The sequence below is a fragment of the Amblyomma mixtum genome, chromosome 3, assembly GCF_055824585.1.
Source record: "Amblyomma mixtum isolate Tamu chromosome 3, ASM5582458v1, whole genome shotgun sequence".
Classification (NCBI taxonomy): domain Eukaryota; kingdom Metazoa; phylum Arthropoda; class Arachnida; order Ixodida; family Ixodidae; genus Amblyomma; species Amblyomma mixtum.
Genome location: NC_143014.1, coordinates 134,015,847 through 134,039,957, shown reverse-complemented (window position 1 = coordinate 134,039,957; position 24,111 = coordinate 134,015,847). Strand labels below are relative to the sequence as shown.

At 52.1% G+C, this 24,111-nt stretch overlaps 1 protein-coding gene across 1 annotated transcript in view; it reads right to left on the bottom strand.

Moving 5' to 3' along the window:
- Nucleotides 1–24,111, bottom strand: part of ko (Stork-head domain-containing protein knockout) — a 371,967-nt gene that overhangs the window by 79,045 nt on the left and 268,811 nt on the right. The window contains exons 2-3 of the mRNA XM_089581223.1: nt 1,410–1,654; nt 109–457 (exon numbers count right to left, since the gene is read on the bottom strand). Coding sequence (XP_089437349.1) covers nt 109–457; nt 1,410–1,654 — 594 coding nt within the window. The remainder of the gene's footprint in view (nt 1–108; nt 458–1,409; nt 1,655–24,111) is intronic.

Here is a 24,111-nt window from a genome sequence, read left to right as displayed (position 1 = left end):
AGCAAATAAAATCATTAAAAATGTAAGGGTACCCGCCCCGGTGTCGCTAGATGTAACAGGCTTAGCCTGAACGCACACAGACCCGCTAACAACGCGCCGGGTACGTACGTTTGGAGCTGGTGTCCTGGTGTGCGCCGCGCTTGCCGTTGGCTGCCGAGGTCGGCGCTGCTGGCGAGAGTCCGTCGTGCGCGGGCGAAGAGCGGCAGAGCCGCACCGAGCTGCTGCGGCTGAGGCGGCTGCCCAGGGCCAGCCCCTCGTCGGAGGCGCCCGCGCGGGTCCTGAGGAGGCGCATGGAGGCGCTTCGCTCCAGGGTGCTGCCGTCGGCCGCCGACTCGTCCGTCGTGTGTGCGGGGCTTCCGTGGAGCCGCGAGATGGCCTCCTCGTTGGTCAACAGCATGGGCCGCTCGGTGGGCACTGGAGAGGGGGAGGTCTGCAGGAACGTGTCCGGGGCCGCGACCTGTGGAAAGACACAAGGGTTCAGGCCGCTGCGCCTTCCTGAGAACACGCCGAAGTGGAGAAACCACGGGAAAAGGTTTGCTGGGAACCTCACCGCCCGACGGGAGCGAGCACGAGCGGCACGATGCAGCAACTATCGATACGCGCGATGACTACTCGACCTCGAGACTTATATCCACGGTACAACACCTTGCAGTGGAAGTACGTTATCAGCGGCGCAGCCGTAGCCCAGAGCACTTGCTTCATCCAGGAAGCAGCTAGGCATGTACAGTATGTGTCAAAAATATACAGCCCAAAGCGTTTTGTTTCAAGCCGCATAGCGATGCTCCTATAGCATGCCTGGAAATCCTAAACTTTGGAGGGGTGAGGGCGAGAGTTCCTCTCGCCGTCGATAGATTCGGAATGCTAGCGATACAGAGTGATCCACACTGTACGGCCCCAGAAGTGAACACGATGGGCTGTGTATATTTGTAAAAGGCACAGCTTATTACGGAGACTAAGGAACGCGTGCTATTGAAAGAGCTCGTTCAAAATGTATGTTTTCACGGGCTCATGAGTGAGTACTCAAGTCTCTCTAATGGATACCGCTCAGATAAACGGCGGCTGCATGAGTATGAAAAACTTCTAGCAGGTGGCATGCGAGGTTTCTTAAAGAGTGCGTGTTTTCACACGGCAAAAAAAAAAAAAAAGCATGAAATAGTGTGAAAGGGCATGTTCCGAACAGCGCCGTTAAACGTGTTGGAAGGTTCATTAAGGAAAAATCGCTCGCTACCCCGCACTTGCGATACGATTTACAGAGCACAATGACGCGTTTAAACGCCGAGAATAACACACCTATATCAGTACCCCACTGATATCGCGGCTGCATGCAGCCCAATCAGCTAAGGGGAATCAACTTGAGCTGTATCCATTGCGCCTTTCCCACCGAAGGCAAGGAAGATGCCGGTAATCACCTGGTATCCGAGGCCCGTGTGGTACAGCCTGCGCTCCCGGATGAGAGCCCCCAGTGCCCGGTAGACGACGTCGGCGCCGGGCCTCTCGATGGCCGGGAAGGCCTGTCCCAGCTGCGCCGATATGGTGTCCAGCGTGGCTGTCGAGCCGCGGGAGGTCAGGTCGAACACCGCCTTGCACAGCGCCTCGGCCAGAGGCGCGAACTGCGTCTGAAGCACCTGCACCATCTCCACCGAAGAGACGTCGCCTGCGAAGACAACAGCGGGTTCCCCGTTAGGATGACCCGCATCGTTTCCAGACAGCAGGGATGTTCTCACGTTCTGGTCTAAGGGGGAAGAGCTCTATTCCACGCCAGAAATGGGTTTTTCTTTAGCACGAACTTGCTGGTCCCTCCAATATTAAAGGGAACAAAAAGTTTCCACCAAAGACTATTTTTTGTCTATTTCTCTACTGAAGCTGAAAATTACCTTTGCATATTATACGCCAAGAGAAAATGCTCCCTCTCATGTTAGAGGAACCCGTAATGCTTCTGTGAAAAGTAATTAGCTGCGTGGCTCGTTATTCATCGCCAGCGTTTCAAATCTCTTGACGGTAAGACAAAACTCTCGTCGTTTTCGCCCCTCCGAAAGTGGGGGACTTCCACAGATGCTACAACAGCCCCACTACGCGGCTTAGTTGCGAACGCCCTTGGGCTCTTTACTTTTTGCAAAGGCTGTATACTGCATTATCAACAATTCCGTGCAAAAGCATCGTCTACGCGTTAAAACGACCAAGTCCACTGGACTGGAAGAGTGCCTGTCTGGTCCGAAGGATTGGTAATAATGAAACAACGATGGTCAAGTGTGGTTGAAAGACGCTATCGCTACGACACGAGAGGCTAAGAAATAATCTTCGGTACTACCCTTCGTTATGAACGAGGGCCCTGAGTATATATGAGCCAAAAATTCACTCGGCGTAGGCCGTATTCAGCAACCTGTCACAGTGAGCTTCAGCGAACTCGAGGGTTGAATCGAAGGAGGAGGCATACATTCTCGAATATATAAAGACAATTCTCGTGCGTATCGATGCCATTTCTGACGTTCCCGAAGGCAAACGATGAATAATTGCAGGCAGACTCTGATCTTTACAGAAGGCTTTAGAAATTAGGGCTGCAGCAAAGCGCACGGAGTTTTAGAAGTTTAATTGTGGGGTATAACGTCCAGAAGCAGCACATGGTCAAATGAGGGACGCCGCAGTAGAGAGCTCCGGATTAGTTTATACTAATCCTTCTTTAGCGTGCGACGGCATCGCACTGCACACGGGCGCCTTCTGTATTTCGCCTCCACCGAGATACGGCGCCGCGGTCGGGATCGAACCCGCCACCTTGAGATCAGTAGCCATCGCAGCGGGTGCGCACGAAGTATATATATGTCCATCCGAGGAAGGGCGCGAAAAAGAAGAAATTAAGGACGGCGCGGAGTTTAAGTGAGATATAAACGAAGGGTCAGCGCTCCTGCTAAGAGGCATGCCCGTATCCCGTGTAAGCAGAGTTTTGAAAAAAGAAGGAAACGATGGTTCAGCTGATGTGGGAGGGCCGCCGCGGCCGGGATCGAACCCACGTCTTTCGGACCAGCAGCCGAGCGCCGTAACCAATGAGCCACCGCGGCCGGGCAGAGTCCAGAGTGCTAACCATTACACGGCGACTAATAAGAAACAGCATGAATTTCAAAGAAAAAAATCCGAAGAACGTGGTTTGCAAACGCCCATATCACGCATAGGACGCATGGCTTTGAAAGCCTCTCGCGTGACTTGGAAAGTCCGTACAAAAAGAGCGCCACAGATCGTCCCCTTCTTCCGACGTGGCTAGAGGCAACTAGGGTCGTGAGAAGTTAACAGGTTGCGCTGAACCTATCGACAAGGAAGAAAAAAAAAAAAGCCGCCGAGCCATATACGGCGCATTAAAGCTGTGAACTAGTCCATGCTTGAAACTGTTAAGGTTAGCGACTTCATCAGCTGATATGCCAGCGTCCAGCACACGTTTTTACGGGCGCAGGTTTGGTTGCGCCGAAGAGTGCTATAGAGCTGACATTTTTTAATGGCAAGCGACGTAACCGGGTTACTAGGAACGGTCCGAGCAAGTGTTGACTGTGAAAGCTATAAAGCCGCCACAGGACTTCGTAGCTGAGCCTCAGGAGCATGTGGGTGCATCATCGTTCGCGAGGCTTACAGGTCGATCAGATCGACGGCCGCAGTTCCCATTAAATTGTAACGTAGCCAGCGAGTTTTGCTTCATCTTACGCCATTCAGAGATACTAGCAGCTGAGGGACAGGTGTACGCAGCTCGCGTGTTGAGCCACTGCGTAAAGAAGATAACCTGCGCGAATGAGGCTGTCCTTTACCTCTTTGCCGCATGATGGCCTTAGTTGCCTATGTGCCATAAAACTCAAACTCTTTATCTCTCTGCCAGCTACAGTGGCTTAGCGACCGAAAACCGTTTTTTCGAGCACTGTATACGAGCAGAGCACGCCTGCTAACTTCATGGCCGCACCAGCCGCATTCCGATGTGCGCGGCAAAACAAAACGGCCTGCGAGTGCCTAGATTTCCGCGCGTGCGTCAAAGAAACTCTTGCAGGTCGAAGTGAATCCGAAGCCCCCATAGCAGGGTCGCGCACTGCCCACTGTGCAGTTTGGGGTCGTAAGGATTCGATAATTCGTTTTGGTGCTGTTTTAAGAGCAAGTTTCAAGACTGCACTTCCCACGATGATAGTCCCATGCTGCTCCTATACGTAGTACGTGGGATGGTCTTCTCCAGCGGCCTGTGCACACATCTTTTTTTTTTCCTCCTGGCATCGCATCCAGAAGCAGCGGACAGCAGGAGTAAGCACGTATGGAAACGCACGTCAACCGTCAAAAGCGGCTCCTCCACCTCGATGACCGTGAAAAACAGCAGCCTCTGATCGCGGGCTGCGTGAATGGATTCGCTTTTCCATTTTTCTTCTTCATTCGCGCTGCCGAAGGTGGTTTTGACAGGTGCCCAAAAGCGGCCCGCCACACACGCACGTACGCACGCACGAACAGGCGCGAGTCAGTCCGACTCATCGCGGAATGGCGTTTTGATGACGGGCGTAGCAATCCAGCCACTCGCTGACGAAGACAGCGTGGCGAAATGGGCAAAAACAAACCGTCTTGGCGACGACTTCGCGCGAGCGCTAATGTCGCCCGGGAAAACAAAATAAAAGCACGGGAGTCGGGAGGAGGGTGGTTGCTGTCCGTATTCTTAGCTCTTCCGACGGTTTGTTTATGTGATCGCGCCGACGACCCTCCGCCGCTACGGCCGTCGGCGCTTCAGGCGGTCGGTGGCGTCCCGCGCCGAATGCGTGGCACACGCTGAGCGCAGTGAATTGATTGATGACTTGTGGCTGCCCGCCGCTGCCGTCAATGTTCATCCGTCCTTCTTTCTGCCGCGCTATCGAAACGACCGCGGAGAGAAAGTGCGCGCTCGTCGCCGCAGTTTCGCGCCGTTTTGGAGGTGAGATTGGTCGCGTGAGACTCGGGCAGTGACTGATGCGCTCAGGTAGGTCCATCGACAGTATAGGGGCCGGCTGATAAGCGTGCGGCGCGTCTCGCGATTACAGGATTGCGCGCAGGCGGCGCGTCTCGAATCGCTCTCACCGCTGCCGCGCTTTCTAAAGCGTAAAGGAACTCGTGCACACTTTCTTGTTCGGTTATCCGCGTATAAAGCTTGAAGGACATTAGCTTCGATTCCCGCTGTTAGGGGAGAGCAGAGAGCAAATGAAGAAAGCAGAGGCGCAAGAAAGTGAATTGATACGCACTGCCCGAACGTCTTCGTCCGTACCGTATTATTCCGAAGCCAAGACTTGAGCTGCCTCTGCAATGTCCGAAGCTGTACAGCTGTCGATTGCAGAAGCCGCCATTTTGATTTTCATTTTTGCCTGCAGCCTGCGGCTGTTCACTGAGAGAAGCAACAGGAGCTGTCGGCTGTGCGCGAATGCTTGTGTGGCAAGCGCATAACACAGAGACAAGCGATATCATGCACGATTTCGGGAGAGTTGTATGCGTCGCCGCGATGGACAGTGTTACTACTATGGTATACAGCTTCGTATACGTGGCTGGACGGGACGCTACGGCGTATTGCTATAGATATCGCGCTCCAACTGACAGCCATTGCATCAATTCGCCCGTGTAATGGAAGACGCCTGATAGAGCTGCTGGCCAAGTGCCGTTCATCGTGATGCACTACTGCGCAAAGTGCGTACATCGCGCGCAGTACGTGCGGTAGAAACGGGCCGCTCCACTGGCGTGTCAACATGGAGAGTCTCTTTTTTAAGCTGCTTGCTTTGTCTGGATGTAATGTACGTTGCTACTTGGATTCGTGCTTGGGTGCCGGCAGCGACGCAGCACACAAGCGCGTCAAGGGAGGAGTGTGCGATGGCGCTGCGGGACTCTCCGGCAGACCACCGCCACAGCCACTGGATATTCCACCTGACACCGAGTGCGAGGAGCCGACAGCTCTCCCATTCTTCGGAGACAAATGCATGCAAAAGTCACGCGGAGTGGTAAGCACCAGAAACCGCCCGCCACCCGCACGGTTGCCTTGGGCGCTCTACCGTTGTGAAGAAAGAAAAATAAAAAACAAGCAAACAAAAAAGCTGATTGTTGGTTTCCTTCGTTTGTATGTCATAACGAACCCCTCATTTCCGTACCCTCGTCTGCTCAGAAAGCAGCTAGTTTTTCGTAACAGGAGTCAATCAAAGCACCATCGGAGTTAGCGGACCTTAGTGTCAGCATAAAAGAAGAATCAGTACAACGAGCCAGCAGTATTTGCCGACGAAATTGGGTCAAATTTTCTACCCGCATCGCCGGGCTTGACTGGGCATCAAGTGTACCCCCGTTCGAGACTTAAATTTATTTGGGGTTGTTCCTCGTTTCAATCAGTATTTCGACGTCTGGGCGTGTAGCCAACCACGGCTGGATGTATAATCGCGCGGCTGGCTTGCACGTAGTCCCTCGACATGTCGAGTAAGTGCGTCATGCGTTCCCACACAGAAAACTCAGCCAGGATTTAACAGTCCAAGTACATTTTTATCTGATATTTAGTCATTATAGTCAAGGTTACACCGCTAGCCGACTGCCGCATGTCCTGGCCACTGGTGCATGTTCATTAGCTTCTGTCCTAGCCAGGACACTGTGCGTAACGCTTCAAACTTGTGCAAAGCTGTCCTTGCGCACGCAGTATAGTCCCAGTTCATTTTGTGCCTTGTCAAGACCTCTGAAACAAGTTTTTGTCGTACTCCCAAGTAATCGCAAACTTGTAATGTTGCCCGAACCATGGGCGTCCGGAGGGGGGGGCAAGGGGGGGCGGCTGCACCCCCCTGGAAAATCACTCACTCGAACCGTGAGTGATGGCCGCACGTCAGGGGCGGCGGTGCGCTCAGCCAAAAGAGTAAAAGCGGCCCTGCTTCCACGCTTTGGGTCACATCTGCAAAGTGCCGCGTCCGGGGACGCGTCGTTGCAGACATACAGCGGCACCGGCGAGCATGTGTTTCGAGCCGTCTTGAGATGTGTGCCTGTTTCTTTGATCTCTAGAGAGATAGCGACACGGAGGCAGACAGTGCACACCCCGGCCACCGATGAATTCTTCAGGAGGGAGGGACAAATCAGCCGTGTCCATCCTCGCTTTGTCGGACTGCTCAGGCGCAAGCGGGCGATGAGTTGTCGCCGCCGCCGCTCGCTGTCTCCTCCGATCCACGGGAGAGCGCAGTTCGGTACAAGCGCCGCTTTCAGAATTTTCGGCAAAGGGGATTAGCTGCTTTTGTTCACGGCGACGCAGTCTCCAGAGGCGCCCCCACACCAGCGTTCCTTGCGTCTTCTCCGGAAACCAGCGCCTTTGGTCAAGGCAGCCCGATGGCGCCTGCCTGGCTCGCCTGTCACCTCTGGCTGGGCCTCAAATCCCAACAGCGCCCATGTACTGTGCGATGTCAGTGCATGGTAAAGAGACCGTCCGTCCCTCATAGCCTGAGTCGTTTTGGGGCTCTGAACCTCATAAAAACACACAAAACAAATTTTCCGACCGGAGTGGCGAGTGTCCCTTCCCCTCGGAAGTCGCGCGGCGTTCCTTGCGTGTGCGCGCCTCTTTGTTTGTGCTTCGGTGTTTTTAGTGGCCGGTTGTCAACAAAGCTGAGAACAACCAAGACAGCGGACGAGAAAACGACGAGCGTGTGTGTGCAAATACTCGACTGTGCGGTTGCGCGAGCAAGATGGAGCGAGGTGTATGAAGCTGCGAGCGTGCATTTATCTTGTAAATAAGTTTTCGCTGCATACATAGTCATTTTTTGTTTTCAACGTACGCATTCAACCGTTTTTCCAATCAATGTGTATATATTTTTAACACTACCAACCCCGAGGAACTCCATAGCCAGCTTTGTCTCGCGCGGTCCCGAATGATGGATATTCGACGCTTCTTCAAGCGTCAGCGGTTGTCTGACGAAGCATTATCCAAATGCGCCCCTGCAGATTCTGGTGTGACATGTGACAACGGTGTAGCATTTGAACAGAGTGATGCAAGCTTTTATAACCGGACAGTAGCTGATGTCGTCGACTCCATGGAAGGGACTCTGTCAACAGTGAGTTCAGGTGATGCAGCAGGCCGAGATGATTCCATTTCTCCTTTCTTGGGATTCAAGTCCGGATTTGACCAGAGCGATGCAACCTTTCATCACCGGACAGTAGCCGGCGTCGTCGTCTCCATGGAAGGAACTCCACCAGCGAGCTCCGGTCACGCAGTAAGCCGAAACGATTCCCTTTCTCCTTGCTTGGGATCGAAGTCCGGAGACAACATCAAGAAAACAAATAACTTGCCTCAAGAATATGACTTAGTAGAGTTTCTAGGCAAAGCTAAACTCACTGGCATACCGGACTTTTTGAAGTTACGTCTTCTTACTAAGCCATGGTCGCCAAATGTTACATACGATTTTAAGAAGGATGTAACACCTGGAAAGAGGCCTTTTCGACATCAATGGCTGGGAGATTACGCCCCCTGGCTTGCGTACTCAGCGACAGCGAAAGGCGCTATTTGTCGTTTTTGCGTCATTTTTCCTCCACGTGTTCACCGGGGTACTCAAGGAAGTTTTATCGTGCGCGCTTTCAGTAACTACAGAAAAATGCACGAGGCGTGCAGGGATCACGTAAAATCCCAATGGCACCAGGAGGCAATGACGGCCTCACAGAACTTTATGGATGTGATGAAAGGCAAGCAGCTACCCGTTGTACAGCAGCTGAACAGAGCACTGCACGCGCAAGTTGAAAGGAACCGTGAGAAACTATTTCCAATAGTTTCCACCATTGTCTTTTGCGCGACGCATGACTTGCCGATTCGCGGCAAGCAGTCCGATAGTGGAGTCTTCAATGATCTGCTTGACTTTCGTGTAGAAGCTGGAGATACTCTACTTCAGGAGCACTTCGCTTCTTCTGCTGGCAATGCCAAGTACACTTCTGTCCGCGTCCAGAACGAGATCATCACAATCTGTGGCGACATCCTGAGAGAGCAGATAGTTACCGAAACTAACAAAGCGTTTGCTTTTTCCGTTCTTGCTGACGAAACTGCAGATATTTCAGGAAAAGAGCAGATGTCTATAGGCGTTCGCTTTATTGACAAGGCGGAAGTCGAAGTGTGCGTTCGAGAGCAGTTTTTGGGATTTGTAGAGCTGGAGCAATTAAACTCCGCTTGCATCGCCGCGGCAATCTTGAAGCTTTTGACGAATGTCGGTCTGATTCTTTCGAACCTCGTTGGACAGGGGTACGATGGATGCTCTACAATGGCTGGAAAAGAAGCTGGAGTGAACAAAATTATACAAAAACAGTTCCCGAAGGCACTATTTTTCCACTGTGCAAGTCACAAACTAAATCTCGTCATCAACGATTTGAACGACGTCTCTGAAATTCGAAACACAATTGGGATAATCAAACAAACCATAAACTTCTTCCGCGAGAGCGTGCTCCGGAGAAAATTGGTGCCCAACATTCCGATGCTGTGTGAGACAAGATGGTCTGCAAAGTACAAGTCTATTAGGATCTTCTCTCAGCATTACGTGGCCATAGTCGAAGCACTCGAGCAGCTCGCGTCCACGGAATCATGCTCGAACGCTGCAACTAGACAACGAGCTCACATCCTCTACTGCGCAACAACAAGCTCATCTTTCATCGTCTGCTTGCATATTGTAGCGAAGTACAGCGCTCGGCTCGAACCAGCTACGAACATTCTGCAAGGTGTATCCATGGACTTCCATTCTGTGCATGGCCACATCACTGAGCTACAACGTATTTTTCGCGGCCACCGGACAAACGCTGTAGAGGAGTTCTCTAACATCATGAATGCAGCAAGGGAGGCAGCCAATCACTTAAATGTGGTGATATCTGTACCAAGACAAGTCTCTCGTCAGGCCCACCGAGACAACTACGGGATTCAGTCGCCAGAGGAATACTACCGTGTGGCAATATATGTGCCGTACTTGGACTCCCTCACTGCTTCTTTAGCTCGGCGCTTTTCTGAAAGCAATGAGAGGAGCTTCAAACTTCTCCAGCTGCATCCATCAAAAATGAAGCACTTGAGCCGTGTTGAGTTCGCTGTTCTCGCCGAAGAACTCCAGTGCTTTTACGGCATCGACAACTTCAAGGAAGAGGCCATCTCTTGGTACGAGATGTGGTGCAACAAAACTGGGGACCCATCAGAAATAACTTACTGCGAGCTTCTACATCAGGCCAAGACATTCTTCCCTGGTGTTGCAAAAGCCATTGAGGTGGCTCTGGCTTTGCCAGTTACTACCTGTACGGTCGAACGCTCCTTCAGTACAATGAGGAGAGTGAAAACGTGGCTACGCTCAACGATGACAAACGACAGACTGGACGGCCTTTGTATGATGAGTGTGCTGCGTGCACCGAGAGCGTGTAATGAAGCACAGAAATGAATTTATCACCAGTGTCATCACGCAATTCGCCCAGAAAAATCCGAGGCGTCTACAGTTTCTGTTCAAGGAAGACTGACTGAGTGACTGTCGTTGCGTGTTTGTGAACATATTGTGCTGTGTGCTGTTCATCAATCCGGGTGTGTCGAGAACCCGTATGCAGCAAGACTGAGCACTCTTCTCCACGAAGTGATAGTATCTTTTTGCATTTTTTTTAATTTTAATTGTTTCTTCGTTGATAAACTCCAATGTATCTCTCCTAGCCTCGCTTTAATTTGCTGTTTGTAATTTTTCTTTCATGTGTATTTTACTTATTTATTTTATTTGTATATAAATAAATAAATTTACTCCGCAAATAGTGCCTTTTTGCTACGAACATACCCCCCCCCCCCCCCCCCCCCCTCCGGCGCCAACAACCAATGGGGCCCCCCCCTGCAAAAAATTCTGCGGACGCCCTTGGCCCGAACTCAATACTCCACCCATTAGGCGCCACCGGTCAAAGCTCTGAACACTTGTAAGCTGCATTTACGAGAACGATATAGAGCGCGTGTTATACTCGGGCCAGTTGGCAACTTTTGTTTTCCCGCTGCCCGCGAAGCGTGGGCAGGCACAGGCACACACAACGGTGTCTTCTCTTCAAATGCTGGAAATGACTGGTGCTCAACAATGCAAGCTCTCCGGGAACAAACGCCGTTGGTGAGACTTCTGAATGTATAGCGGTCTATACTTCAGCAGCTCGCGAACACCTCCACCATATTCAAGGACGGCTTTGTGTGACTACGCGCTAGAATCTACAAGCGCGAGGCGGTAGGCCCCACAAGTGCGAGCAAACCCAGTATAGGCTTGGCAGAAAATGCACGGGCTGCTATAATTTTTTTGCGTAGCCTCAGAAGGCTGCGCCGAATGTATATATACGTGTTAACGGATAACTTCACCGAAAGTCGAGAGGGCACAAGGTCACGATGGACCAATGGCAGGGACAAAAACGACAAGTGACGAGAATATCTTATAGGAAAAGCCTTTCCCGCATGCGGTCAGCTCTAGCAATCTGAGGTGAAACGCCGAACGGGTTTGTTACATGGTCCCGGCTTCGGAACGTTTCCTCGCGTTTCTGAAGAGGACGCGTGGCACAGTAACGCCGTAATAACCGGATAACTACGGCGTCGCGAGTGCATTTCTATCGGTGAAGGAATCTTCCGCACTCACTGAGCTTGTGAGTCAAAAATCTCGAATGCCGTTAGCTAACGCCCCATTCTTATTTTTTCATTTCTCTCGTTTCCCTCGCTTGTGTCCCCTCTGAAATAACTCCGGGGGGCAGTAGCAGTACCAGGCCGCCCTTCCCAGCCGCCGCATGCCAGCGGCGGAACCCCCGAGCCGCACGTGGGCAGGCAGGCCGGCGGGAGGGGCGAGAGGTGTCACTGCGGGGCCCGACCGACGCGAATTAACGATCGTCGGGGGGCACCGGGCGTCTCATTAATGGGCGCGCGCTGCTTATAAGAAGCCGGGGTGAACTCGGGCGAGAGCGGCCGGCTCTCACCGAAGGAATCCGGAAGCCGCGGACCGTTTGTCACCCCGCCAGCGTGGAAAACCAAAAATGAGAGACGGAGGAGGAAAACAAGCTCGCGGGCCAAAGGGAGTGGTGGTGGCCGGCTTCCTGCCCCGCGCTGTGCACCGAGGTCCCGCTTTGCAAATCGCTCCGTGTCCGGCCACTCTCTCAAGGAAAGGACACGAGAAGGGGAGGGGGAGGATCTAACGAGAAACGCCACCATGAACGATTAAAGAAAGGTAGCAAGAGCGTCCCGCGATCGCCAAAGCGCTGCATGGGAATTAAAAAAAATACAAGAGAGGAAAATTGAAAGAGAGAAACCGCGGAAAGAGATAACGCGAAAGAAGGATGGGCCAAACCGCTCGGTTCATGCCGCGGAGCCGACTGACCCGGCGAGATGTATGGAATGTGTGTAACAACGCCCGTAACTGCTCGCTTCGAGCGCGCACGCGCTGAGCGCACTAATTTACGCTGAGGCAGATCCGACAAAGCGATACGCGCGCGGACTCAGGCATGCACGGGGACGACGCGGAGAACGCGCGCTTCAACGTGTCGTCGGCGGCGGGCACACATGCCGCACAACGCAACCCCAACCCCGCCTAGCCGCCCGCTGCTGGGTGCCCTCGTCTGCGGCGCCATACGTCTCCCGGCGGCGATTCTTTCCCCGTCGATTTTTATCGCCTGGAACGAGATGCGTGGGCTTGTGCCTGAGAAGCGCGACTGCCGCTGCAGTGGCGGCGGAAGCAGTGGGTAACTCGGCTCACTAAATATCAGAAACGGTGAACGCCCCTTTTAAAGGACCAGTCGCGTCGCTCACCATTCAGCCGCAGTCTCGAAAAAAGGCAACAACAAAAAAAGAAGTTACCTCCTTCTTCAGCACGGCCAAGAAACGGGTCATTTTAGCGCTGGCATCTATGCGCTTCCCTCGCGCTAGCCCAACGAGAGACGACAGTGTCATGAAAACGGAATTATATGCGTTCCACCCTGCAGGTGCGATGGCAGCGCATAAGCCATACATGCCGCCGTCAAGTCCTTTGCGCCGCCATGGCGCGCGGTATAATTGCTAGGAGGGGGGGACCTCATGCATGTATGCGCCTTTGTCCCGCTAAGCGATATACGCACAGTGGCTGCATTGTTCGCTCTGACAGCGCCGCTTGCAACCCTGCCGGAAGAGGCGCTCGCTAACTAAGGCGGCGACGGCACTTTAAAGAAAGTGCGCGCCGTTGGACAGCGGTGCATGACGACCTGGCGGCGCGGTTGGTTAAGAATCCAGGACGTCGCGCAGACGATCATCGCCGGATAACGCTCACGAGAGATCGGTACGCCATTTTTCTCAAAGAAGGTCACCCCCCCCCCCCCCCTCCCCCTCCTCTGCTCTTCTCCTCCTTACCCCCTGTTCAGCTCGCATGGCGAAGACCGCTTTGTCTTTCTCAATCTGGCACGATAGTTTCGGAGGAATCTACTTGCTTTTGTTTTGTTTTTTTTTAGTGTATAGATTTGTTACTCGTACGATCGCTATCTTTTGTCTTCCTCGTGATCCTTTCTCTTCAGGGCCAGCTTAACCGAAAGGAAAGCATTAAGAATTTGCTCCCCACCCCATCTGTTTCAGTGTTCCCGAGGTGGGCACATCAATTCCGATGACACAATGTGCTTGTTTCTTCTTTCTTCCTATACTATCACCCCCTCCTCCCAAAAGGAAAAAAAGTATGATGTCTTAGCCCAAACTACTGACCAGCAACGCCGCAACGCCGGCGTTACCACAAGGACACACCATTTTGCGTACTCCCATGGCCAACACCAAGTCAGGGGACAATCTCGATTGCGTAGGCTAAGCGACGGAGTAGAAAAGATTTGCTGTAACTTCGCGCAGTCGGACAGATTTGGAGCGCGCGCCTGTTGGGCAATATTCTCCCGCCGATGGAACTGAAAGTTGGATTCGCAAAGCTGTTTATATACGTGATTCGGTTCTGGCTTCACAGCCGGCTAGCCGGGATAGACAACGAGACGACTGGGTAGCCAATGCGCCAGCCAATCAATAATCTCACTACCTGATCAAAAGGTTTGGAAATTTGTGGCATATATTTGATCGACCATCAAAGCATGCAACATGCATGCGCTGTCGGACGTTAGCGTGCATGTCACGGCTCGGATAACTTCGACCGTGTTGTGATGTCCGAGAGAACCGGAGCCAAAGCTGTGGCTGCACTTTACCCCGATAGCAAGGAACGCTGGAAATAGCAAAAACAAAGTAAGGCAGCTGGCTTGCAAGAAGCACAGTACTGTTAAGGACGCGTGGCTATCACGGTATGCTAAGCCGCGCACTTGTTTTGCATTCGTCTCGATACAAATCCAATGAGAGCAGGGGGGCATCAGTGCTTTAAAAGCATTCAAGCGGCGCTCCGCGCGCATATTTCGCAATGAAAGTCCATTACATTTTTGGCTCCGTGCAGTTGTGCTTAAAAGCCTGGATTTTTTTATCGGCATGCCAGGTACTTGACTGCGTAATCGTTAATGGTCATCGAATTCCGAGAACAACACTCCGCCAGCACCTCCGGATGCGCGTTCTGATTTTTGCCCGGTACGTCCTTGGCGGACTCATATTTTTTTCTAATCTATTTCTTATTTCCACTTAAGAAAGTTATCAGATCACGACGCTGCTGCGAACGAACGCTTTTGGGTCGCTTATTTCCGCAGTCATGGCACTGCGTTGCGCGAATGTGCGCCCCTCACAAACGGCGCCAAGTCGATCAGTGTCTCCGCGCACCTGAGCACGACCGATCAAGGTCGTCTGATCCGATTGAGCAGTCGTGCGACTGAACGAACGCCGTTAATTTGCTGCACATCCACATCTTTCTAGTTCCACTGACTGCTATTGCAGTAACACTACTCTTGCTATAAACATTACCCGCCGCGTGGTGGCTCAGTGGTCGTGCCGCGCGGATGCTAAGCACGAAGTCGTCGGCATCGGCCGTGGCGGCCGCGTTCCGGGGGAACAAATTACAAAAAAAAAAAAAAAAACGTCCGTGTGCTGTGCCATGTCAGTGCACGTAAAGAAACGTGAAGTAGAAAATATCAAGGAGGCTCCGGCGACTTGTTCATTCTGCCTATCTTTCACTCCCTCCTTCATTACTTCCCTCACCAGCGAACCGCACCGCGGGTCGGGTGGCCAACGAGAGTGCGGCAGTCGTTCTGCCTTACGTTTCGAACAAAACATTTCCATTCCCATTTGTTGTAAATACTATACATACATAAATGCCAACACCAAGTCGCATGGCACGACGGAAGCTGTGGCAACAACACGGTTCCGCGCTCGTTTGGGCACTGCCAACGTTTCGACGTAGAAGTAATCACAACCAGCGTGAATCATTGCCATCTCCGCATGAACCGGACATGTCGCGTACGGGACATGCATCCTACCTCGCTACGAACTCCCCTCTCCTTATTTATAAGTGTACCGTTTTTTTTCTTGCAGGAGACTTGGAAACAACGCTCCAACGTGCCCCATGTGGACGCGAAAGGCACTCTGTCGTCCCCGCCTGTGTAAACGTGACACACGACTGAAGTGTCACTTGCGGGACAATGAACTCCGTGGACGTTGCGCGTACGTCTCACCCGCGCAATATACAACGACCTGCACTGCCACTGCACGCGCCATGCATGGTGCATGCGATGAGAGAGGTCGCTCTGCTGGCTTTTCGTGTGGATACGGAGTTCGTTTCCTGTCAGTGACAAGTGCGTATTACTCGGCACGGGGCAACGAATCCTACGTGAAAAGCACTTGCTGATTTAAATTTGTGGGGCTTAGACTGAACTGAGAAAAGATAATAAAGATGACATAAATAACGATTTGGCGAGAGCAAGGACGTCGACTGTGAAGCTCTGTTTGAAATATATGTGATGTGATACCGTGTAGGGTCTCTCCTCTCACCGCTACCGTCTGTTAACAAATACCCAGACCAACAGCAAAGAAAGGTCAAACTGGGAGGACATCCAGATGATGGTACTGGTCTCTTGCTGGAGCTCCGGTTGCGATTCAAGATGGTTCGTTTGGTTTCGTTTATGGAGTTTAACTACCCAAAGCGACCCAGGCTATGAGGGACAAAATAGTGGAGAGCTCTGGATAATTCCGACCGCATGAGGTTCTTTAACGTGCACTGACATCACACTATACACGGGCCTCTAGCATTTCGTCTCCATCGAAATGCGACCGCCGCGGCGGGGATCGCACCCGCGTCTTTCGGGTCAGCATCCGAGCGCCGTAACCACTGAGTCGTCAAGGCAGCTGAATTGAAGAATGTGCGGGGTGTGCAAGAGTAACACCCTCTATGTAGGATGTGTTGGCCACAGTCGTGCGCTGCAGTCTGTAGTATATAGCCGCCTTCAAACGGAAGCTTACGCTAAGCACGTGCACGCAGCGTCAGCACGAAAGCGAACCCGCCGACACGTCTTGTAGTACTTCGCGTGCACTGACCCCGCAGCGCTGAGGTGTTCCACGCTCACGCTGACGACTGTGGCGTTGGCACATAAGCTAACTGCATATCGTCACACCTCCCACAATATATACTTCTGGCTACAGCCCCAAGTCTGCGGTCACCACGTACCGCAGCGAGAGCAGGGCCGACAGAGCTACGTCCGCACCCTCTGCGAGACCGAGGCGGAGAGCAGTGCGGCGCGATGATTGCGTCTAGCGCCTGTACACTCCGCTGACGGTAAATTCGTCATCTGTCTGTCTGCATACAGTGCGGACAGGCACTGTGTCTCCGCTCAGTGCGACGAAGGTATACGCTGCGTTCATCCAATCAGAATAACCGAAATACTGGCATCGCTGCCCCGCCGCCTAGCTTGACAAGATAAATCTGCTCGACAGCACCTGGAGAAGGGGGACGCCTATTGTAGCCAAGACAGGCTAGGCGTGGATCGTTTCAGTAGGTGACACTTTTGAATGGGCCGGCAGACAGGGCAGAAGACACATGAAAGACTTGCAGCGCTGCCGGAATCCGGACCTCCATTCAGTCGCGCTGAGGTGAATGCGTTATTTAACGCGCCTTATCGACTGTGCTGCACATAAAAGTTGCGATACGAACCATATACATGTGGCGTTTGCCCGAAGTTAATAAAATGAACACTTCGCTTAAAACGCTGATTCCTTCACGCTGGACACCCCTTCGGTGATCTCCTTTTCTGATCCGCATTGCCAGTACCAAGCTCAACATCTGTCCGGTTTAATACATTATCGTGATCAAGCGCCTTGATTGGCCCTAGCAAGCCGTAGTTTGCTATACTTGGCTCATGCACAGGGAACGCGCAGTCGTGGAACCTATACTCCTGGACGAGGTTGAGAACTCGCTGCCCCCTCTGATAGATTTGATAGCGAACCAGCCCGTTTTAGGAAAACAAGCCTCGCTGCCCCCTTCCTCGTCCGCTTCCTTTTTTTTTATGTTTTGATTACAAGCAATTACGCGACAACAGAGCCGTGTTGCGTCGATGCGGTCGCGACAAGAAGAGAGTCCGTGGCCTCTTCCGTCCGTCGCCGGCAGCGGGACACACACACGCAGCCCGGTCGGTAGCGGCCAGCGTTTTCAGGTGCGACCGCCTCGTTCTTCAGTGGCGCGGCACTCCTCCCGTTTTGCTGCTGCGTTGCGGGCGCTGCCGTCGGCGCCGTCGCTTCTGAGGCATGATGTACGCGAGTGCGCCATCCGCCGGGGACAAACAGGTGGCAGGCAGGCAGGTCCCCGGAACGGGTCGTCCATAGCGCCCTGCCGCCGCCCGAGGGGCCCCGGCTGTATAGCGTTGCCTGATTTACGAGCCGACGGCCGGCGAAGTGCGTGCAGCCTATAGTCTCGAGGGGGACCCAGGGAGAGGAGGAGGGCGACCGGCTGCCGCTGGTCCCTTGTTTCGTCTCCTCTTTTTTGCCGGCAGCGCCTTCGATTTTCTTCACTCGTTCGTTCCTCTCGCGCTGCACGTTAACGGCTTGCATACTCCGCTATTAAGCGCGTGTTAGCGAGCCTATCTATCTGTACCGCCCCTCCGCGCGTTCTCCCTCTCCATCGTAAATGTTTATGCCGTCCGCTCTGTGCAGTGCGTGCCGCTGCTCGGCGGTGGCTGGCACAGCTGGCGCTGCGACGGGGACGGCGTGTGCGCGCGTGACAATATATATAGCTCCGAGCAACCCAGCGTTCGCCTGTTAACCTGCGAACCACGCGGGCCTGTGAACGGAGATTGCGGTCATTCGAGATTAAAGACCTAGTGTTGACCTAGTAGAGCGAGCCTAACGCAGACGACAAGAAAGGCAGACGCCCGAGGCGGCCCGCCCTCTTCCACCGCTGTCACTTGCCAGAAGCTACAGGCGTATGCGCTACAAGGACCTCTTCCGGTAGGAGTACAGTATAGTAAGATGTCAGCAGAAGCAACGCGACTGCTGTTCTTGCCCTCTTCTCGCACTGTCCTCTGAGAACAGTCCCATTTATTTGGCTGCAATTGTCCTGGTTCGCTGGTCGTCTCCGTATACAGACTCCGTATTCTATTCAAAAGAGTAATAAACTATTGCCTTGTATGCACCGCACTGGCTGAAACGACGCACAGTGTTATCATAGTAGAGGCTGGAAGGCTAAAATCACCCGCTGCGGAGAGCTCCACTCACATTGGCAGGCATGTAGGGACGCGTAATAGGTTGATATCAATAACTCCGGTGGCTTGCAAGACGTTGCCCGGACTTGTGCATAACTTTTCACATAGACGCCGCGAACCCTGGAGCGACAACTCGACGACATTCTTCAGACTGACACGAACTGAGCCCACCAGTTCCTGCACTTGCAAGCGCGCTGGCGCTGCCATCATCCGTAGCACGAAGCATTTGCAAAGAGAGCCGACTCTCACTTCACTGTCTTGGTGTTGTCATACCGCTAGCTTCAGGACAAACAACAATTCCCCACAACGCACTCCGTTCTATCCCTTACGCAAGCAAGCATACGACTTCCACCGAGCCAGCACCAACACCCTCTTCACAGTGCGCAAACAATAGCTCAACGGGCGTATACAGATAAACCACTGTGCTTCAACTGCCCATTGCGACTAGCCATCGCTTCACACACCTCGTAGGTGCACAGCCGCTCAGCAGCCCCCTTTCTACCTGCTACCCCCCCCCCCCCTCCCCGCCTCCTCTTCAAACCTGGAATGACTTTAGCTCACCACCCCATCAGCGCAACCCGGACAGGCCAACCGCATTTCCTAAGTCACAGGCGGTCCTTGGGGGTGGCCATTCACATAAGGCCTTTCTCGAAAAAATTCGGCCAAGCGACCACTTCAGCCCAACACCTGCCATGCCCATGCCCACTCCACGCCTACATTATACCCACATGGAGTGCATAAAGCACGCTTTGCAGAGCCTGATCTCGAGTCGCAGTCGTATCATTAATGAATTACGCGCTGACTATATAAGTCGCCTTTTCTTTTTTTGCTTGCTTTGTGTAGGCAGTTAGTTCCTTTTGTCGTTGGTCTCTCTGCAAGCGAATCAGCGAGTGCAGAATCAATGTTGGAAAAGAAATGTGGCGACACCGCTACCACAAGCCGCACTGTCTAACAACACTGCCGCTGCATGCACGGAGACGCTGTCTCAAGAATTTTTGGTACTTCCAAAGTACATATACTAAAATGCCGCCGCGGTGGCTCAGTGGCTATGGTGCTCGGCTGCTGACCCAAAAGACGCGGGTTCGATCCCGGCCGCGGCGGCTAGAATTTCTTTGGAGGAGAAATTCTAGAGGCCCGTGTGCTGTGCGATGTCAGTGCACGTTAAAGAACCCCAGGTGGTCGAAATTTCCGGAGCCCTCCACTACGGCGTCTCTCATAGCCTTAGTCGCTTTGGGACGTTAAACCCCATAAACCAAACCAAACCAAACCAAGAATTTTTGCACCAGCTAATAAAAAAGAAATACCGTTAGTCTTAAATAGTGGCAAAATTTGGCGAAAAAGAGAAAGGCTGACAACTGCCTCCGAAAATACAGTGTTCATTTAAAGAGGAAGGAACCTACATGTCACTCACGGCGGCATAGTTTGCGAGAAAGAAAAAAAAAAACATGGGGGACTATTGGTGAAGGCATAGCAGCATTTAATAAATCAGCATTAATCCTTACATGCCTAAACTTCAGGAGAATCAAAAAGAAATATTTTTTTACCTATAATGTTTGGTTAACTTCATAATTCGTAATCATCCTCTTATTGATAGAAATATTTTTCCCAACACCGACTTTTGAGCCGTCCTACAATAAAAGCACAAACTACTGGGTGGTTAAAGATTTAAACATCTGACATACAATTTGCTGTCGCATTTCTCACCACGCGTGGTGGCTATCTTATGACGGCATTCAAATCTTGTTTTCTTTTATTGTTTGTTTGCAGATTCGTTCTATAAGATCGAATCTGCTACTGCTTCCAGAGAAGACCGGTGTCTTTTTTTTGAACGCACACAACGCAACGCTTGCGCACGAAAAGCTTAGAGACCTCTTGAACCTACTCTGGCTTCCGGAAGCAAGATTTTATACAATGAACTTTTAGAGCTGCTTGGAAGAAAAGCGGTGTCCGACATGTACAGCGTCCTGCATGTAGGGCTATATAGGCGTATATGGGTACAGCTCGAAGCTGCACGGATAGTTCCTAATCGGACGCGAAAAATTCTGGGCGGGAGCCCTGTTCATGCCGAATTCCAGCACCGAAGAAATCGTGGAGCATACGCTACGACCAACCACGGGTGTTTTAGATAACTTTGCTTTAAGGAATATGTTACTCCATGAAGTGAAAGCCTTAGACTGAACACAGCAGACTGCAGGAGACGCACGATCTGGATGAATGAACAGCGTTTCATTATTTTTTTTTACATAGCGAGAGACACGAAAGATTTATCAGGTTCTGGTGATAGTTTGGTGCAGTTTATGATGGTAAAGCGAATTCCATAAACGCGATGTCACCACAGAAGAGGCCGAAGCATACTGGAACAGGCTAACCTGTTCCAGTATGCTTTCCCGTAGAGCTTCGGCGTCTGCAATGTAAACCAACTCACGTGCACTTTAATTCAATTCACCTCCGTAATCTCCAGGCGATTTGCAGAACATTGGGATATCAGACCAAGGACGACAACTGCGAGCGTTGTAATCGCTTGCGGAAGATGCCGACCGTGCGGCTTCGAATCTATAACAGCTGTGTTCGATCACGGTGCACGACAGACGTTAATTATTCATAGTGCACCTCATTCTCTTTTTCCCAGAGAGGCGATTCCCGAGTACCCTAAACACTAAGCGAAACGCCTGAAAGCGCGGGGGGAACTTTCGTTGTGCAGCGGCGCTTGCGTGATCGTATTTGTTTGTTTTCGCTTTCTTTTTCTACCCCGACCGCGATTACGAGCGAGGTGAGTAGGAGGCCATGGACTCGAAGAACGATGGCCCAGGAGTATGCCGACGCGTTGTTCGTCTGCGAGGACTATGAGGAAGCGTATCGATCGATTATATATGCACCACTGACCAGCCGTCGGACGGCGCGTTTATGATTTATCGGGGACAACCCGGTTCAAGAGCGCCGAGTTTCCAGAATGGGAGATGGAATCGGCCTGCTCCGTTATATCGAGCACGTGATCTCCGATGTAAGTACACGCATATACAGGTGCGTACAGAAGTAAACGCAGCACGCTACGGCCTTCAATCCCTATACTTACGCGTTGCTTAATGAAAAGTGGGAGGTATGGCATATGCAGAATGGCAGCAATCCCAGGGGCGGTTTCTCGTGCACACAGCGTGTTTGATTATTTCTGGGCGCGCAGACAGGCGTGATTTCATTTTGAGCCGAATAGCGTGCTCCAGTTACTTGTGTCCGCACCTGTACTACACGCATTACCCTCTCATTCTTCCACTGGCTGCTATGTGGTTGCCCTTTTTTTTTTCCCCTTGATCTTTCTATTCTGCTTTCTTTCAGCTTGCACACCGTTTATTTCCCCGTCATAAAGAGCGCGGTGCGCTGATCAGCACATGAACGCGACCGGGAGAAAACTTTATATAAGGATCGTCCAGCGGACTGCAAAGATGCGATGCACGGGCGACGTGATAAGCGTGGCAAACTGTGTGGCTGTAATCTCTCTGCCCAACACCGTAGCTGGCCAAGGCCGAATACGTTTGTGCAGAGCCTGAAATCTGCTGTCAACAGGAAACCGCAAACGCGCGCGGCGCGCTATCGGGTCGTGCTCTCCCAGCTGCAGTGCATACGGAGCAGCAAGTCGCCTATACGTTCAAACGAGTAAAACGAAACTTCCTCGTTTGCATCTGGTGCCCTTCGTGTCGCTGCTCTTGCGCCGAGGTTGACTGCGTACCGGCGTATATAGCAGCCACTTCCAGCGCAACTGAGAGGCGACACGGGCGGAAAAATACTCGAGATTAATCGGGCAGTTGATCTGACACTTATCTATGATTTCCTCGTTTCGCGAGGGCGGGCCGCGACATGCACATCAGCGGTGGTGTTCGTGTGTATAGCCCCGACAATACATTTTATCATTTTTTTTTTTTTTCAATCGTTGGACGCCCGGTGGTTTCAACGGGCATACGCCAAAAAGCAGAGGCTTCGGTATACAAACTCACGTCGGAGGAAAACACGGCTGGCCGGGCCAGTTGTAACACGCGTTCCGCACACAATCGTGTGGGTGACACACCACGCGGCGAGCGCCGAAAGTCAGGTCGCCGCGCGTAATCAAAGCGTGAGCGCACCAGCGAAGCTCATCGCGCGCGACATGTGGGTTCCCTTTTACGATCGGCCCAGAAGAAGGGCGACCAGAGGGGGGCGCATGCGCTTTGATTCGATTACCAACGCAGATTGTGCGGGTATACCCGCGCGTGGGCGTTGAGGCCATATGGCCATTTGGGGGCGGCAGATATCAGGGCGCAGTGTGGCGCCCCCAGTCGGCGCTCGTAGCAGCATACGTGGGTGACCCCGGGCGCACAGAGCGGATCATTGACTAGGAATTAGGGACGCCGGCCGGGCGCGAGAGCTTCCCGTCGTTTTTCGTGCGCGAAACAAGTTCCCCGGGGGCGAACTGATATGGGCGGCTAATCCTCGATGCGCGGTAACCCCTCGCCATTTGGGAACATTTTTCTTGCGTTCTAATCGCTATTTCTTACGATCTCAGAAGCGGAGGAACCGACTCCTGGATATGCCACAAATGCAAGCCAGCCACCCCGCCGCGATGAAGCAGCGGGGCTGCGGCGTTTGGTAAAAGCCGCTATAGCTTTTGCTAGTACGTTTGCGGAATCAGCTGACGGTTCGAATCCACAGGTCACACAAGAAGTAACTGTACTACGCGTGAGGTAAACTTTTTAGAAAACAGTGTGAACAAGGGGAGCGAGGGAAGCATCAGTCCTCTAGCCGACATCTCGTCAAGAGGACTCATGTTCATCTGGGCAGGCCGCTTTTCTTTTACTGCGGTTGGTTTAACAACGATGACGCGTTCTATTCAGTGCACCTATTTAATCCCAGGGTTATTTTTTTAGTACTTTCCTGGTCCTTCAAACACATCAGCAATCAGCGATGCGCACTTAACCTATGTTTGCTATACAAGGTGTTTCACCTAAGATCTTACACAATGTTTAAAAATAGGCTTTTTGAGTTCGAGAGCGCTTTTTTCGGCATATCATTGTCAGCGGTGTAGTACAGTACATCAGAATACAGCTAAGATGTGCCAACAATAGCAGGCAGGCTAACTAATATTGAATAGTTGACTTTTTAACTATTACCGTTAGGTTCGTTAATTATTTAAAGGCGTGTAGTTCACCGTAATTAATACCCATGTCAGCTTTCATAATTTCGAAAACGCGGTTTTCCCCGACGCTGTGGCCCGAGACATTTTGGCTACATCGCGCCAATATACACTCGCTTTCAAGAAGCTTGCAGGCAAAGCGGCCTCTCCAGTGCACGTAACTCGTCGAAACAGCCAAAATTTGGTGGGCCACAGCGCCGAGGCAAAGCGCGTTTTCGAAATTCTAAAAGCTGATACGGATATAACTTACGGCAGGCTACACGAATCTCAATAATTTACGAGCCTACCAGTGATAGTTCAAAAGTTAACCAGCCTGTAAGCACGCCTTAGCTGTATTCTGATGTACTGTACTACACCGCAGAAAATGCTAAGCCGGAGAAAGCGCTTTTCTAACTCAAAAAGCCAAATTTCAA